The 16,025-nt window shown below is 42.2% G+C and overlaps 1 protein-coding gene across 1 annotated transcript; it reads left to right on the top strand.

The window, feature by feature from the left end:
* Window positions 1-5,358: 5,358 nt before the first annotated feature.
* Window positions 5,359-6,166, top strand: TAL2 (TAL bHLH transcription factor 2). The gene has a single exon (XM_079706455.1). It carries the CDS (start codon window positions 5,374-5,376, stop codon window positions 5,689-5,691), a length of 318 nt encoding a protein of 105 aa, XP_079562581.1. The 5' UTR covers window positions 5,359-5,373; the 3' UTR covers window positions 5,692-6,166.
* The last annotated feature ends 9,859 nt before the right edge of the window (window positions 6,167-16,025 follow it).

A 16,025-nucleotide genomic window follows, 5' to 3' on the forward strand; every position in this document is an offset into this window, starting at 1 on the left:
CTCCGGCGCAGCTCCCCGAGTCCGAGCCGCACTCGCTGCGGAGGGCAGGGGTGTGGAGTTGACTTGGTGGCAGCCACCAAGGCGACTCGGTGAGAGAACCTGGGGGCTTTTCGCGGAGCAGGGGCGGTGGTGCGGCTCCGGGGGAGCCTGGCGGGTCCTCTAGCGCGTGTTGGTGGGGCTGCTGCGCCCTGGTGTCCGATGCCCGGGCACCCCAGGATGTGTCTCCGAGGGCCGCTTAGGCAGCTTCTGCGTCGGGATGAGCGACTCCTGGACACCTGGCAGGTGCGAAACTTTAGCCGAGTTGCTTTCCCGGACGCCTGAACTTCGTCGCAAGGCAGGCGCAGCCGGCGAAGGGGAGCAAAAGTTATACAAAGGAAAAGGGAAAAGCCGGGAATGAAGCGGTCAAGGGCAGCAGGTTGGGCGGGGTGGGCGGTGAGGCGCGGGTGTTGAGCGCGTTTTGGAACAGGTGGCGCTCCCAGTGCGCCGGGAGCGCACCCAAAGACCCGCATTCATAGCAAATGTACTTATTTAGAAGAGTTGTCTAGTGAGAAAAGTAACTGCATAATAGTATGTATTCTGATTTTTAAAGGATACATATATCTTATATAAAAGATATATATATGTGTGTGTGTATATATATATATATACATATACATATATTATATATACACACACTAAACTGGCTACTGCTGGGGAATGAGTTTGAATAGGTAGATGGATAAGGATGGTCTTTTATTTTTTGCTTTATCACTTGTGTACTGCTTGATTTTTTTTTTTTCTTAAGGTATCATGTGTTATTTCTATAGTAGCTTCAAAAGGCAAAGCTGTGCCTAGTGCTGGAGGTTAGGCACCTTCCCCTAACGAAATTGTATAAACCACCCTTCACCGCCCTCTTTCTGGACAGTGTTTCCTCTTACTTTTAAAAGAAAGGTGAAAGAGACAAATACACAGGACCAAAGGCCAGAAAGAGAAGTTTAAAGTTTTATGAAAAAAGAGCAGTGTGAGTCTGAATGCCTGGGACAGGCCACCACAGGAATGTTAGCTGTACTTCTGTGCTGCAGCCTTTCTAGTTGACCTGGGCTCTGTGTCCAGGAAACACCCACACAAAAGCAGCACCTTTTCTGGGGGCATAATTGTTCTTTTCTCCAGTAACCTGTTACCTTCTGTGGTGACAGTATAAGTAGAAGTTTGTGCACACCTATATTCCTATTCAGTTTACCGTGACATTCCTCCTATCCAGGCATTCTTAGCCTGCGACCCCATGACACACACCCACTCGGGTGTGTGGATAGAATTCAGACGTTCTATATATTTAGGTGGGAAAAAATTACATCTTTATGTCTACTGACCTTTAGTTTAAATTTAGCATTTCCTTTATTTATGAATGTGAGTAATAAACTACTTCGGCACTAGTAGTGCTGATGACTTTGTCACCAATAAAAATCATACTTTCAACTCATGCTGCAGATCTTCTGAAAAAATCATTTAAATATCACTACTTAGAAATGATGATAACAAATCTAATGTGTTAAGAGGGAAGCACAGGTATTACTGTCTTGCTTTTTAGAATTACTTTAATACCTATGAAGTATAATTGGTTATTTTATGTGTCTATTTTAATTCATACATTTAAAACTCTTATTCTGAGAAGGGAACCAAAGGCTTTTTCCTTTATGTATTTGAAATCATTGTTCTGAGATGAAATCCGTCCCTAGGCTTCCCCAGACTGCCAAAAAGGTCCATGGCACAAAAAAGTTTATGGACCCTGACTCAGCAGGAGTCAGTGGTGACATAGATGCATAAATACTCAGGCTTGGGACACAGGCTCTGCCACACAGGGATGTGTGACTTGGGACAAAAAAACTTCACGCCTGTTTCAACATCTGTCAGATGTTCTCTGATTCTGTGGCATCTGGGGTACTTTTTAAGTTCTTAAATTACTCTGAATCAAGATTAGCAGCCACCAGTCCTTGCAACAGGAAAAACACTAAATGCCATTTTCCTTTGATTTAATAAGTCCTTAGCAATTTTCCAGTGACCTCTACTTTGAGTTTTTCCAGCTTGTTAAATCACTGATTTCTATTTCCCCCTGTGGAGAAGGAGAGTAACACACTTGAGGATAAGTCAACAAGTAATTATTAAGCACGTCCTAGGATGGCAAGGCTACGTTTCAGAAGCCTTCTCTTCTCCCCATTTCCTCAGTCTGCTTCTCACAATAGGATGGAGCTCTCTCAGAAGAGAACACCAGTTAGTTTATCCTGCCTAATCTTTTCTTCCCAGCTTGAAAAAGACCCCCCATGGGACTAGTGAATGAGCTAAAGCCTCTTTTGACAAGAGAAGCTTAAAAGTGACTTTGCTTCCACAGTCCTGGCTGCAAAGCAACCAGCCTTGGTGTGAGCAAAACTGAATAGTTTTTTAAATCCCCTTGATTTAGGTTCCAACTTTCATATTTTAGGTATAGTTGGATACAGGTCTGACAAAGCTCATATTTTCATTGTAGATCCAAAGGCTAGGTTATTTAGAAATAACTTAGGTAGATAAAAGGCAAGGGCAGGGCATTGTGGCATTTCAGCATAGAAAGAGGCCTTGGGGATCAACCCCGTTCAGTTTGGAAGCCCCCTAGAATGCCTGAGTTCGGTGCTGTTTCTCTGCTCCTACAGCCCCTGTGCTTCCCTCTCTGTGTCACAGGGCAGTGGGCTCCTCAGTGTCCAGCAGTGAGCACAGTGTCTGGCACGTAGAGTCAGTAAGTGTTGATAGTAAAGCTTAGAGTGCAGGTGACTGTCTTGGATCATGGGTCCAACTAAGAGTGTCTCCACAGAGAGAGGAAATAGACTTAAGCGGCTGATGGAGGGAGCCTGAGGCCAGCCGGTGAACTTGAGCCGCCATGATTCTGCTCACCACTGGCTTCTCAGCACAGCACTGGCCTCTCCAACCCAGGCAGAAGCAGGAAAGGCAACAAGAACCTGCGTGGGGAAATGTCCTGGGGGGCATATATCCTTGTAGCTTATTTTATTCATAATAGTTTGTACCTCTTAATCCCCTAGATACTGCTTCCTTCTCAAACATAGTTTTGCTAGGTCTCAGAACTCCTGTTTGGAGAGTAGAGCAGTGTTCTCAGCATTGGGTACACGCGGAGATCACACAGGGGTGCACTGCTTGGATCTCACATCAAGAAAAAACTTGCAGTTCAGCTGCAGAGAGTGCAGTTAGCTGACAGCCTTCAGTGGCAGTGCCCTCAGGATGGGGCCTCCGTTCTTCCGGCAGCCCCCAGCCTATGAGTGAGCGTGGCAGCGCTGCCAGGATCTGGTGATTTCTGCCCAGTGGGGTCTCCTCTACAGTCACTCTTTGCCCTAGAGTTCCCTGTTGGGTTGACTGCCATTTTTCCAGGTCTGCATCACAACCCACCCTTTTGTACCATATGTGCCAATTTTTAACCCTCCAACTCCTTCCTGCAACGTGGGCTGTTAACACAAAGAACAGGTGTGGAAGGAAACTGGCACTTTGAGAGGCACCTACCAAGTGCCTGACATTCTACATGGTGCTTTATATAACTTTTCTCAGATATTCGGGATGTTTACCTACGAACTCATATCCTCAGGAAAGCCCAAATAAAACTAGGAGATTGGGATTGACATATATACACTAATATGTATAAAATAGAAAACTAATAAGAACCTGCTGTATAAAAACATAAATAGAATAAAATTCAAAAAAAGAAATAGAGAAAAGGTAGATCTTAGGGAAAAGTTCAATGGCGTTGACCCAATCATTTTGGTCTTGACATGGTTCTTTTACACCTTTCTCTAGTCAGCAAGTGTAGCTCTGGACTTGGCCCTTGGTGTGTGGGACCTTCTGCTATGATTTTTAAGTGCTTATGTATGTGCCGCCTCCTCCACCAGACCATCCAATAAGCTCCTTGAGCACCAGTACCCAGTCCAACCATGTCCACAAACCCATGGAACAGAACAGGTCTACAGGAAGGGTTAAAATAAAGCAACAAAGGCAGCAAGAGCCAAGAGATTACAGTAGATTTGGTTACAGGAAAACAAGATATCACCCCCCCCCCCAGGAATATTCAGTACCTCACAAGTCATTTTTATTTATAAATATATTTATTATTTTGTTGTATTTATTCTCCAACACTTTTATAGCCATTACTATGTGTCAGGCACTGTTATAGTGATTTACAAATATCAACTTATTTAATTCTCCTAATAGCCTTTGTCTTCCACCAGTGGCTGTGGGCATGGGGGGCTCTGGGATGGCCTGGAAGCCTTTATAGGAATGAAAAGGAGGATTTGATCTGCTCTTTAAACAATGTGTAGAAATAGGCAAGAAGACAGCGAGGAGGGAATTCAAGGGACAGAAGATGGCATGTGTGAAGGTGTGGAGTTAGGAATATTTACTACTCTTTGGGGGCACAGGAAGGGGTTGCTGAGACTGGAGCAGGCGGCAAACTGATAGCCATGAACCAAGAGCACCAAACGTTGGGTGCTGGGCTGTGGCTCGTTTGCTGATGCGTCATAAAGGTTCCCATTAATGTAGGTTAATCCAAGCCACCTGAACAAAGGGGCCCATGCCTCTAAAAGTTAAAAAGGGCACAATTAAGAATTAGCAATATGCGATAATAATCACCTCTCCCAGGGTTGGAAAGGTCATCCAAATCCAACCTTGGAGAGCCTGGGTATCTTCCGCAGCATCCACGCCAAATCGTCACCCCCCCCGCCCCTTTTCTTCTTTGTCACGCTAAACAACCCCACTTCTGCTCCTCACAGAGCCGGGTTTCAAGGCTCTTCATCACCCTGTTCATCCTCCTCTAAATGTGGTCCAGTCTAGATATTTTAGCTCTTACACAGCGGGCCCAATCCTGCAGATGAGGTCGGCCGGCTAAGAGGAGAGTTGTGCTATCACCTTCTTCACCCCAAATATTATCTCGTTAATGAAACCTAGGATCTCAGCACCCCCCTTTTTAAAGAATCTATATTCAACTCTCTATTAGCAAATATATGTTTTATTCACACATGTACTCAATCCTACACTGTGCCTGATTCTGAACAATTAGGAAGAGTTGGTTATAAAAGTAGTAATAAGGGTATGAAGATAAAACCACCTTTTTTAACTGGAGGCTTCAAAACACCCAGGGAGAGAAACGCTGAAGGAAGGTGTTCTTATCCTGCCCTTTCTTCTACCGTGTTTTCTTCCATTGTCAAAGGAAGATTCAGAGCACCTGGAAATGAGGCAGTGCATTTCCTAAGATCTGAGTGGAGAAGATTAACATCTCAAGTTCCTGGCAGGACATGTGCTATCCAGCAGGCCTCTGACAAGGTATTGGCCCTCAGGGCCCTTTCTCTTTCTCATCTCAGGAACTCCAACATGACCAGAAAGATCTTCACAAACACCAGGGAGCGGTGGAGGCAGCAGAACGTCAACAGTGCCTTTGCCAAGTTGAGGAAGCTCATCCCCACTCACCCTCCCGACAAGAAGCTGAGCAAAAACGAAACGCTTCGCCTGGCGATGAGGTACATCAACTTCCTGGTGAAGGTCTTGGGGGAGCAAAGCCTACAGCAAACAGGAGTGGCTGCTCCGGGAAATATTCTGGGCCTCTTCCCCCAAGGACCCCACCTGCCGGACAGGACTCTCCTTGGTGATTACCAGGTTCCATCATCCGGCCCAAGCCACCACATTCCGTAGTGGGGCTCTGGCTGTCGTCACCCCAGGCAGCACTGGTTCAGAAGTAACTAGCTGTCGACAGCCTTTTGCATGTTCCAGAGTCAACCTGATGAATAATTTGTGAGGCATGAATTTAAGCTTCATAGGAGGTGGCTCAGGGTTGGCTTCAGGATGCTGAAAGGGACCATGAGGAACATGGCTTGGGCGTCTGTCACCCCCCACCCCCAGGGCTTCAGTCAGATCAGCCTGTCTCTGTCTATGTTATAAATCTGGGTTCTGCATAAGATGTTGTTTGAAAAAAAAAAAAAAAAAGACCCTTAGGTTAAAAACTGGTTTGAAAATCACTGTTTTACTCCGTATGTTTTCAGTTATAAGAAAGTTTTCTCAAAATGGATCTCAGATGGATGAGTAGAAAATGCTTCCCTCCAAACATATTTTAAAGTTTGTTTTGAAAAATGAGGCATATTTGATCAAGGGTGAACAATGTAAGACAAATGAAAAGATAGCCCTTGCAGAAACCAACCTGGAGACTTGCAGGAACATCTGTGAAGAAAAGACCCTCCTGACATGTGAGGACCACAGGAAGGCAGCAGATACCTGTGGAAGAGCTCTGCATCCTTTATCTCCATGGACGTGTGAGGTGTCACTTGCATAGGGCTGTGTATGTATATGTTATCTCTAAAGCCAAATGGTGGATTATACCTGGGAGAGGAAAGGACTTGATAATCTACGAGAGTTCATAGTTTTCTTATGAAAAACAGCTAGCTAAAATAGGTTTTCTAACCCCTTAGTTTCACATGTCAGGTATCAAAACTTTTAATTTAGCCCGAGTTTCTGCTGACTTAAGACCTGTAACATTCAAATATAATGATGAAAATCTAAATATTACCATTTAACAGAGAGCTTAACAAAAGATTTAGAGTAGACAATAGGAATGTTAATACCAGACTCTAATGAATTAATGAACATGTGATTTGTTTTCCCTGCTATGGAGCATTAGCTCAATCTTAGGCTGGGAGAGGTGGTACCCACAATGAGTGAAACAGCGTGGATCTGGCAGAACTCACCACCTTGTGCCACCCTGATGATGCTTAGATTCAAAAATGAATCCCATAGTTGAGCCCAGAATACAAATAATGTCATTTGATTGTCTCTGGGACATTTTATTTCCCCAAAGTTCTTGGTGGTACATTGGTTTTAAAACCATCTGAACTACAGGTAGGAAATAGATGGATTTGAGATCATGTGTACACAATAGAGGAATTTAAATTTTTTGCCACTCTAGAAAGAAGGTATTTGATTTATGAAAGGCTGAAATGAGCCTCTTTGGTTTGGTAATTAGAAGAAATCTGGATGAGGTGCCCTCAAAATCTCATTCTCCCAAAATAGCAAGGTCATAATGTCTTTAAACTCTACACGGCGTTGACACTTGTAGAACAACACATTTATCAGAAACAATGCATTTTCCGTGTAGGTCCTTTCTTTAAACTGCATTCAATAAATGTCCCCGCAGACCCAGAATAGTCCTGGGAAACACATGAGCACAGAGACTAGGGGATTTCCCCGAATTTACATTTCTTTCTCATGAGCTTATGTGGACTTAAATTTGTCCCCAAACTACCAGGTGATAGTACATCTCAAAGCTTTGATGACAGTTTGTCAATTGAGTAATATTGCTTATTCTCTCATCTGGCATTAACTCAAAGTAACACTTTTGACAGCATTTTTATATTAGCCTCATGTTGCTGAGGAAGGCAGAGAAGACCTCTTTACCTGAACACGGGATTTTACTGCTCTTCTCAGAATGAGTGCACTTCTCTGCTGCTGGGGCCATGTCTGTTGTGCACAGAGGGCCTTTCCACTGAAAAGTAACCAAGTACCGCCAAAAAGTTGTGAGGAGATTGAGTATCATTAAACTAAATGAGGGAACAGTTATTTGAAGAAACCCTATAGGAAATTCCTACGATAAATGAATAAACTTTTAAAATATTACTTAATGTAATTCATCTCTTAAATGATTTCTTTTGCAAGTTGGATTTTGGCCTATCAAGTTGTGTTAGGTTAAAGTGACTGTCAAAAGGAATTGTAGTTATATGGACCAAAACCTTGCCAAGGTATCTGTGAGACTGGAAGCTAATTCTAAAATCACTCCACAGCCTTCCTTGGTGTCCTGTACTTACAGCTTGGTGATTGCAGTAGTAAGAATTTATGGTTCAAATGAATTCTAGTTCACTGATGGTACATCTCTTTATGGACCATTTGAACCCAAAATAAAACTTTAGACAGATTATATCATTTATGCTACTCTGTTACTTGAAAACAAGTGTGTGTTCCGCTATGGGCACCACTGGAAACTTCCGGAAGCCAAGTATAAACAGGCCCGTTTATTTATACAGATCATTAGACTGGCTAATTCTACTCCTCCTTTTACAGAGGAGAAAACAGTCCAGAGGGCTTTGAAGTAACTTTCCAGAGGTCACATGGACAGTTAATGCAGCCCAGGACATAGTGTGAGATCTTCTGAGCCAGCACGTCCAGCCTTTCTACAGCCCTGTTCAGCCACTAAGGATTTGAGGATTGAAAATGGCCAAGCACCTCATTATTAGGCTCATCTCTTTTCAATAGTGTTCAGTGATCTTCATATGCCTTTTAATTGAAATTGAATTATTGTGCTTTGTAGAATGTGATTAGAGGTACCAACCAAAGATTTTATTTGGTGATGTGTTTTGTGAGTTTGTAATCATTGATTCCAAATTGCTATTTAACTATTAATTTATTGAAAATAAATTATTTAAGAAAAGAAATTGGTTTTTTTTTTAGAAAGTATTTCACAAATTTACTAAGCACATCCACCCATTCTGTCCATCCTTTGAACCCCACTCCCCCTGTTATCTTGAGTCTAAAAAAAAAAATCTAGGGCTTCCCTGGTGGTGCAGTGGTTAAGAATCTGCCTGCCAATGCAAGGGACATGGGTTCGAGCCCTGGCCCGGGAAGATCCCACATGCCATGGAGCAACTAAGCCCGTGCACCACAACTACTGAGCCTGAGCTCTAGAGCCCACAAGCCACAACTACTGAGTCCACGTGCCACAACTACTGAAGCCTGTGCGCCGCAACAAGAGAAGCCACCACAGTGAGAAGCCTGCGCACTGCAACGGAGAGTAGCCCTGACTCACCGCAACTAGAGAAAGCCCGTGCACAGCAACGAAGACCCAACACAGCCAAAAATAGATAAATAAATAAATTTATTTTTTTAAAAAATCTAGCATCCCCTAATTAGTCCCTCCCTTCGCTTCCTCCTTCACACAGCTTCCTAACTGTCCTTCTCAAATCACAGCTATGGTCAGGTCGTCCCCTGCTATCAGACTGAGACAGATGCCATACCCCAGCAAACCAAGCCCTCTGCAGCCTGGCTCAATGTACTATTCCCTTTACCTTCCACAATTGCCTAAATATTTTATACATGCTAATGAAACCACTTCACTTGGTCCAACAGGCCAAACTCTAATACCTCTGACTTTACTCTTGTGAGTCCATCTGCTTGCACTAAATTCCACTTGCTAAAATCCTTCATGACTGATCTTAAATACCACTCCTTCAGGAAGCTTGACTCATCTTAAACACCACCTTACATGAAGTCCTCCTAGATTTCCACCATTCAGTCTAATTTCTCCTTTTGTAGAATCCTCTTATATGCTTCAAGACCCTTACTTCCTCTCCCCTGTGTTATATACATCTTGTGCATATTCTGTCCCCAGCAACAAGTTAAGATCTCCTTGAGGGCAGTGACAGTTTATAACATTGAGTCTTCACAACATCCCTGCCAGTGACCTCACTTTTAAAATGAGAAAACTATACCGAGACTAGCTCCATTAAGAATACTCCTCTAGCCTCCCCTGAAAGACGACACTGAAATGCAACTTGAACAGGCTGAATTTTCCTGAGAAATCCCAAGTCTAAAGCTCTTCTTTTTTTTTTTTTTTAATTTTTATTGGAGTATAGTTGATTTACAATGTTGTGTTAGTTTCAGGTGTACAGCAAAGTGAATCAGTTATACGTATACATATATCCACTCTTTTTTAGGTTCTTTTCCCATCTGGGCCATTACAGAGCATTGAGTAGAGTTCCCTGTGCTATACAGTAGGTCCTCATCAGTTATTTATTTTGTATATAGTAGTGTGTATGTGTCTATCCCTAAAGCTCTTCTTAAAAGTTTGTTTCTCAAAATATCCATTCTAGCTCCATTAAGAATACTCCTCTAGCCTCCCCTGAAAGACGACACTGAAATGCGACTTGAACAGGCTGAATTTTCCTGAGAAATCCCAAGTCTAAAGCTCTTCTTTTTTTTTTTTTAATTTTTATTGGAGTATAGTTGATTTACAATGTTGTGTTAGTTTCAGGTGTACAGCAAAGTGAATCAGTTATACGTATACATATATCCACTCTTTTTAAGATTCTTTTCCCATCTGGGCCATTACAGAGCATTGAGTAGAGTTCCCTGTGCTATACAGTAGGTCCTCATCAGTTATTTATTTTGTATATAGTAGTGTGTATGTGTCTATCCCTAAAGCTCTTCTTAAAAGTTTGTTTCTCAAAATATCCATTCACCAAGTCCCTTGCAGCACCTGCCTTATGAGGTTTCACCAGCTAAGAATGGCTTGAGATGACCCAAATATGTATAAGTTACGCACAACAGGCTTTGTCCTTAAAAGGCCAAAGGATGAAAGAGGTCAGGAGAATGGACAGCTTAACTGCTGACCTGCAGGCCAAAGGTTAGCTAAAAGTCATATCCTTAAATAAAAAGGTCAAAGATAAGGAGGGAATCTAAAAGCTCAATGGCAATGCAAAGTGGGGGATTTAAAGTGGCAGGTGTTAGGAAGGAATGTCAAGGGGAGAGTGTGGTTCAGGATTATAAGAAGCCGGGGCATGGGCTCCTAAACACACCCTCCCTTCTATGACTATTGGAGTTTACTATAAACAGGGAAATTTCTGTTCTATTTTCTCTTTATTGCTAATGACCTATCATTAGCCTTAAAAACCACTAGGTTTAAAAGATTTTTAATCTAGATTTTAAAAAGCACTAGATTTTTACATAAACCTTAGGTTGGTAATCTACCAAATAATGTTTACTCTGAGAATTTAACTTCCAGAGCTCAAGGGGGTAGTCGAATGAGGCAAGCTATAGACTTGCCTTTTCTGGATAATTTTAAAAATCAGGGTTATCCAGTATGTTCATACACTTGGACCTAAGTAACTCTCCTTCGAGGAAGCTATCATAAAGAAATAATCAGAATTATGGTCAAAGGATTATATATATGGGTATCTATTTCAGAATTGTTTACAATACAATGTAAGTAAAAATAAAGTAAATTTATGGTAATAAAAGTCAGAGCCAAGATTTGCTGAGTGCTTATGATATGCTAGGCACTGTGACAAGAGCTTCCTGCATATCAGCTCACCTAATCTTCATAACAATATTATATTGCTAATATTATATCAATTATATGTATTGTTCTCACTTCACAGATGATGAAACTGAAATTTAGGAGATTTTTTTTTAAAGGGTGAATTAAAAAAATTTTTTTTAAATTTTATATTGGAGTATATTTTATTAATAATGTTCTGTTAGTTTCAGGTGTACAGCAAAGTGATTCACTTATACATGGACATGTATCTATTCTTTTTCAAATTCTTCTCCCATTTAGGTTATTACAGAGTATTGAGTAGAGTTCCCTGTGCTATACAGTAGGCCCTTGTTGGTTATCTAGTTTAAATATAGCAGTATTTACATGTCAATCCCAAACTCCCAATCTATCCCTTCCTGCTCCCCCCTTCCCCCCGGTAACCATAAGTTCCTTCTCCAAGTCTGTGAGTCTGTTTCTGTTTTGTAAATAAGTTCATTTGTATCATTTTTTTTAAGATTCCACATACAAGCAATATCATATGATATTTGTCTTTGTCTGGCTTACTTCACTTAACATGATCATCTCTATGTCCATCCATGTTGCTGCAAATGGCATTATTTTATTCTTTTTAATGGCTGAGTAATATTCCATTGTATATATGTACCACATCTCCTTTATCCATTTATCTGTTGATGGACATTTAGGTTGCTTCCATGTCTTGGCTATTGTAAACAGTGCTGCAGTGAACATTGGGGTGCATGTATCCTCTCAAACCGTGTTTTTCTCAGAATGTATGCCCAGGAGTGGGATTGCTGGATCATATGGTAGCTCTATTTTTAGTTTCTTAAGGAACCTCCATGCTGTTCTCCATAGTGGCTATACCAATTTACATTCCCATCAACAGAGTAGGAGTGTTCCCTTTTCTCCACACCCTCTCCAGCACTTATTTTTTTGTAGATTTTTTGATGATGGCCATTCTGACTGGTGTGAGGTGATATCTCATTGCAATTTTGATTTGCATTTCTCTAATAATTAACAATGTGGAGCACTTTTTAATGTGCCCGTTGGCCATCTGTATGCCTTCTTTGGAGAAATGTCTATTTAGGTCTTCTGCCCATTTTTTGATTGGGTTGTTTGTTTTTTGATTTTGAGCTACATGAGCTGTTTGTAAATTTTGGAGATTAATCTCTTGTCGGTCACATTGTTTGCAAATATTTTGTCCCATACTGTGGGTTGTCATTTCGTTTGGTTTATGGTTTCCTTTGCTGTGCTTTTGAGTTTAATTACTTCCCATTTGTTTACTTTTGTTTTTATTTCCATTACTCTAGGAGATGGCTCAGAAAAGATGTTGCTGCAATTTATGTCAAAGAGTGTTCTGCCTATGTTTTCCTCTAAGAGTTTTATACTATCTGGTCTTACATTTAGGTCTTTAACCTATTTTGAGTTTATTTTTGTGTATAGTGTTAAAGAATGTTCTAATTTCATTTTTTTTACATGTAGCTGTCCAGTTTTCCCAGCAGCATTTATTGAAGAGACTGTCTTTTCTCCATTGTATAATCTTGCCTCCTTTGTAGTGGATTAATTGACCATAGGCACATGTCTGGGCTTTCTATCCTGTTCCATTGATATATATTTCTGTTTTTGTGCCAGTACCATACTGTTTTGATTACTGTAGCTTTGTCGTATAGTCTGAAGTCAGGGAGCCTGATTCCTACAGCTATGTTTTTCTTTCTCAAGATTGCTTTGGCTATTCAGGGTCTTTTGTGTCTCCATACAAATTCTAAGAGTTTTTGTTCTGGTTCTGTGAAAAATACCATTGGTAGTTTGACAGGGATTGCATTGAATCTGTAGACTGCCTTGGGTAGTATAGTCATTTTTACAATATTGAGTCCCCCAATCCAAGAACATGGTATATCTTTCCACCTGTTTGTGTAATCTTCGATTTTTTTATCAGCATCTTATGGTTTTTGTAGTACAGGTCTTTTGTCTCCTTAGGTAGGTTTATTCCTAGGTATTTTATTCTTTTTGATGCGATGGTAAATGGGATTGTTTCTTTAATTTCTCTTTAGGAGATTTTTTTTTTTTTTTTTTTTTTTGCAGTACGCGGGCCTCTCACTGTTGTGGCCTCTCCCATTGCGGAGCACAGGCTCCGGACGCGCAGGCTCAGCGGCCATGGCTCATGGGCCCAACCGCTCCGCGGCATGTGGGATCTTCCCAGACTGGGGCACGAACCTGCGTCCCCTGCATCGGCAGGTGGACTCCCAACCACTGAGCCACCAGGGAAGCCCAGGAGATTATTTAACTTGCCCAAGTTTCCACTGTTGGAGCCAGAATTCAACCCTTGTCGTTTTTACTCAAAATCACTGCTTTACACAGACATATTTTTTTTTTCCATCAGAGTTCTTGATTCTTTTTGAGCCTAACTACCTGAATAGACCGTCACAGACCAGGCATATTATCCAATAACATTATTGGGTAAACAAACACAACTCCAAAAAACCAAGCTTCCTGTTCAGAAGCACCAGGCTGGGGGTAATACAATAAGTCCCCAGCAGGTAGACTGTTCTATAGAGGCAGGATTGAATGTGAGCCCACAGTGCAACTGGTCTGTGCCACAGTCTGGACTTGATGGGGTGCCAACATGAGCTGGCTTCATTTTTTCTCAGTCACTGTGGCAAACTAAAGAATGTCGCTCACCATCTGTTTCTCCAAGAATGAAGTCACTAGCCACTGCAGTCACTGACCTTTAACACACCCTGAAAGGAGTTCAGAGTGGAGATCAGGAATGAGGCACTCTGTGCTTTGGTAAGAACTGGGAGAACAGGCCTTCAGATAGTTTGATATTTTCAGGAGAAAATTTTATGGACCCAATTTCTTTCATCTTATTATTTTTTCTTCCCAATTTTCAAAAGTTCTTTTTATATACAGAAGATAAACCTTTTGTCTGTGATGTGAATTACAAGTATTTCCCCCCAAATTTTCATTTGTCTTATGACTTTATTTATGGTGCTTATTTGCCATGTAATAAGAATTTTAATTTTATGTTGTGCAGTTTATCAATTTTATGGTTCTGGATTTTTGAGCACAGCTAGAAAAGCCTCCTTCACTCTGAGGTTTTATCCTTCTAGGTTCTCTTTAAAATCTTGCCATGAGACCTCATCTCTGAAGTTTCTGGGGTAAGAAATGGGAGGGGTGCTGAATATTCCCTCCTTTTTAATAAGAAGGACTTATTAAGAAGTTTAACATTACATATTAAAAATAAATTCAAATTGGATAAAAATCGCTCCTTCACCAAATTCTAAATTTTCCTCTAATAAAGAGAAATTTCAAAAACTCACTCCCTGGAACTCTGACAAGAGAATGGGAGGAACTCAGGGCTGGGAGGAACTCAGAGCCCACCAGATCTGAGACAGATTAGCACCCACTATCCTGACCGGGCAGAGCTAAGAGGACACACACTCTTGGGCTGGAAGAAAAACATCCAAAAGGCAGGAAGGAAAAAACACATAATAAAAGTTCGGAAGGACAACTTTCTCAAAAATGGGGGCCCCAGGGCTTCCCTGGTGGTGCAGTGGTTAAGAATCCGCCTGCCAACGCAGGGGACACGGGTTCGAGCCCCCGTCCAGGAAGATCTCACATGCCGTGGAGCAACTAAGCCCATGTGCCACAACTACTGAAGCCTGCACGCCTAGGGCCTGTGCTCCGCAACAAGCGAAGCCACTGCAATGAGAAGCCCTCGCACTGCAACGAAGAGCAGCCCTCGCTTGCCGCAACTAGAGAAAGCCGGTGCGCAGCAACGAAGACCCAATGCAGCCAATCAATCAATCAATCAATCTATCTATTAAAACAAACCAAAAAAAACCGGGGGCTCCAGAAACAGACTGCTGAGTTAAGGTGGAGTCAACATCTCCTGTGACCCCTGGTCTCCCCAGTGTAACTGGAACCCAGCTCAGATGTGGCCATGAAGAGGGAATGCCTGACAGGCCAGAGTGGTAGAGGCCGAGATGTGTGCTTCCTGGGGCACAGAGCAGGGCAAAACCTCTACTGTCCCCTCCCCCAAAGAAGGACCAGGCAATACATTTTAATGAAAGGTTGTTTTTTTGTTTGTTTGTTTGTTTTTGCGGTATGCGGGCCTCTCACTGCTGCGGCCTCTCCCTTTGCAGAGCACAGGCTCCGGACGCGCAGGCTCAGCGGCCATGGCTCATGGGCCCAGCCGCTCCGCGGCATGTGGGATCCTCCCGGACCGAGGCACGAACCCGTGTCCCCTGCATCGGCAGGCAGACTCTCAACCACTGCACCACCAGGGAAGCCCTAATGAAAGGTTTTTTGAAATCTATTGAGATTGATATGAAATATATAATATTAATACATTGCCTTGCCTTGCTGGAATAAATCTTTACGTGGTCATGGTATAACTTTTTTTTCATATACTGTCAAATTGTGTGCCCCATCTATATCTTGACCGTGATATAAGGTATCTCTGAAAAAGTCAGACTTTTTCAAAAGGAGCCTTTACTAAAACCTAAGTGGGTATGCAGAGCACCTTGTCTAAGGACACCTTGTGCCATTGCCTTTTCTGCCACTCCATCACTCTATGTAAGAGGGTGTGTGAAATGCAATTGTTTCAACCCACAGCCCAAGAGAGACAGGGGCTGTCAGAGCTAATCAGTTTCTCAGGCCTTCCTTGATCTGCTTCTCACCCCTTTCTCTGTATATCAGGCCTCTAGATCCCCAGATCACACTTAGGGTATTTTGCATGTTCACTTTGGCTTCTGGCAGATAGAAATTCTTTTCTTACCTGCGTCCCTAGACTAAATTTCTTCCCTAAGCTCCAGAGCTTCTGAAAACAGCCTTGCACTGTCTCCTTTGTCCTTCTCTGAGAGGCTGTATGACTCTAGGCTCCAGGAGGAAAGATGCTCCATCACAGAAACTGAGAAGGATGGATGTACTG

Source organism: Hyperoodon ampullatus (assembly GCF_949752795.1).
Source record: "Hyperoodon ampullatus genome assembly, chromosome: 6".
Classification (NCBI taxonomy): domain Eukaryota; kingdom Metazoa; phylum Chordata; class Mammalia; order Artiodactyla; family Ziphiidae; genus Hyperoodon; species Hyperoodon ampullatus.

Bases quoted from the DNA above. Each gene is read 5' to 3' on its own strand.
- TAL2 (XM_079706455.1), top strand. From the start codon at position 5,374: ATGACCAGAAAGATCTTCACAAACACCAGGGAGCGGTGGAGGCAGCAG.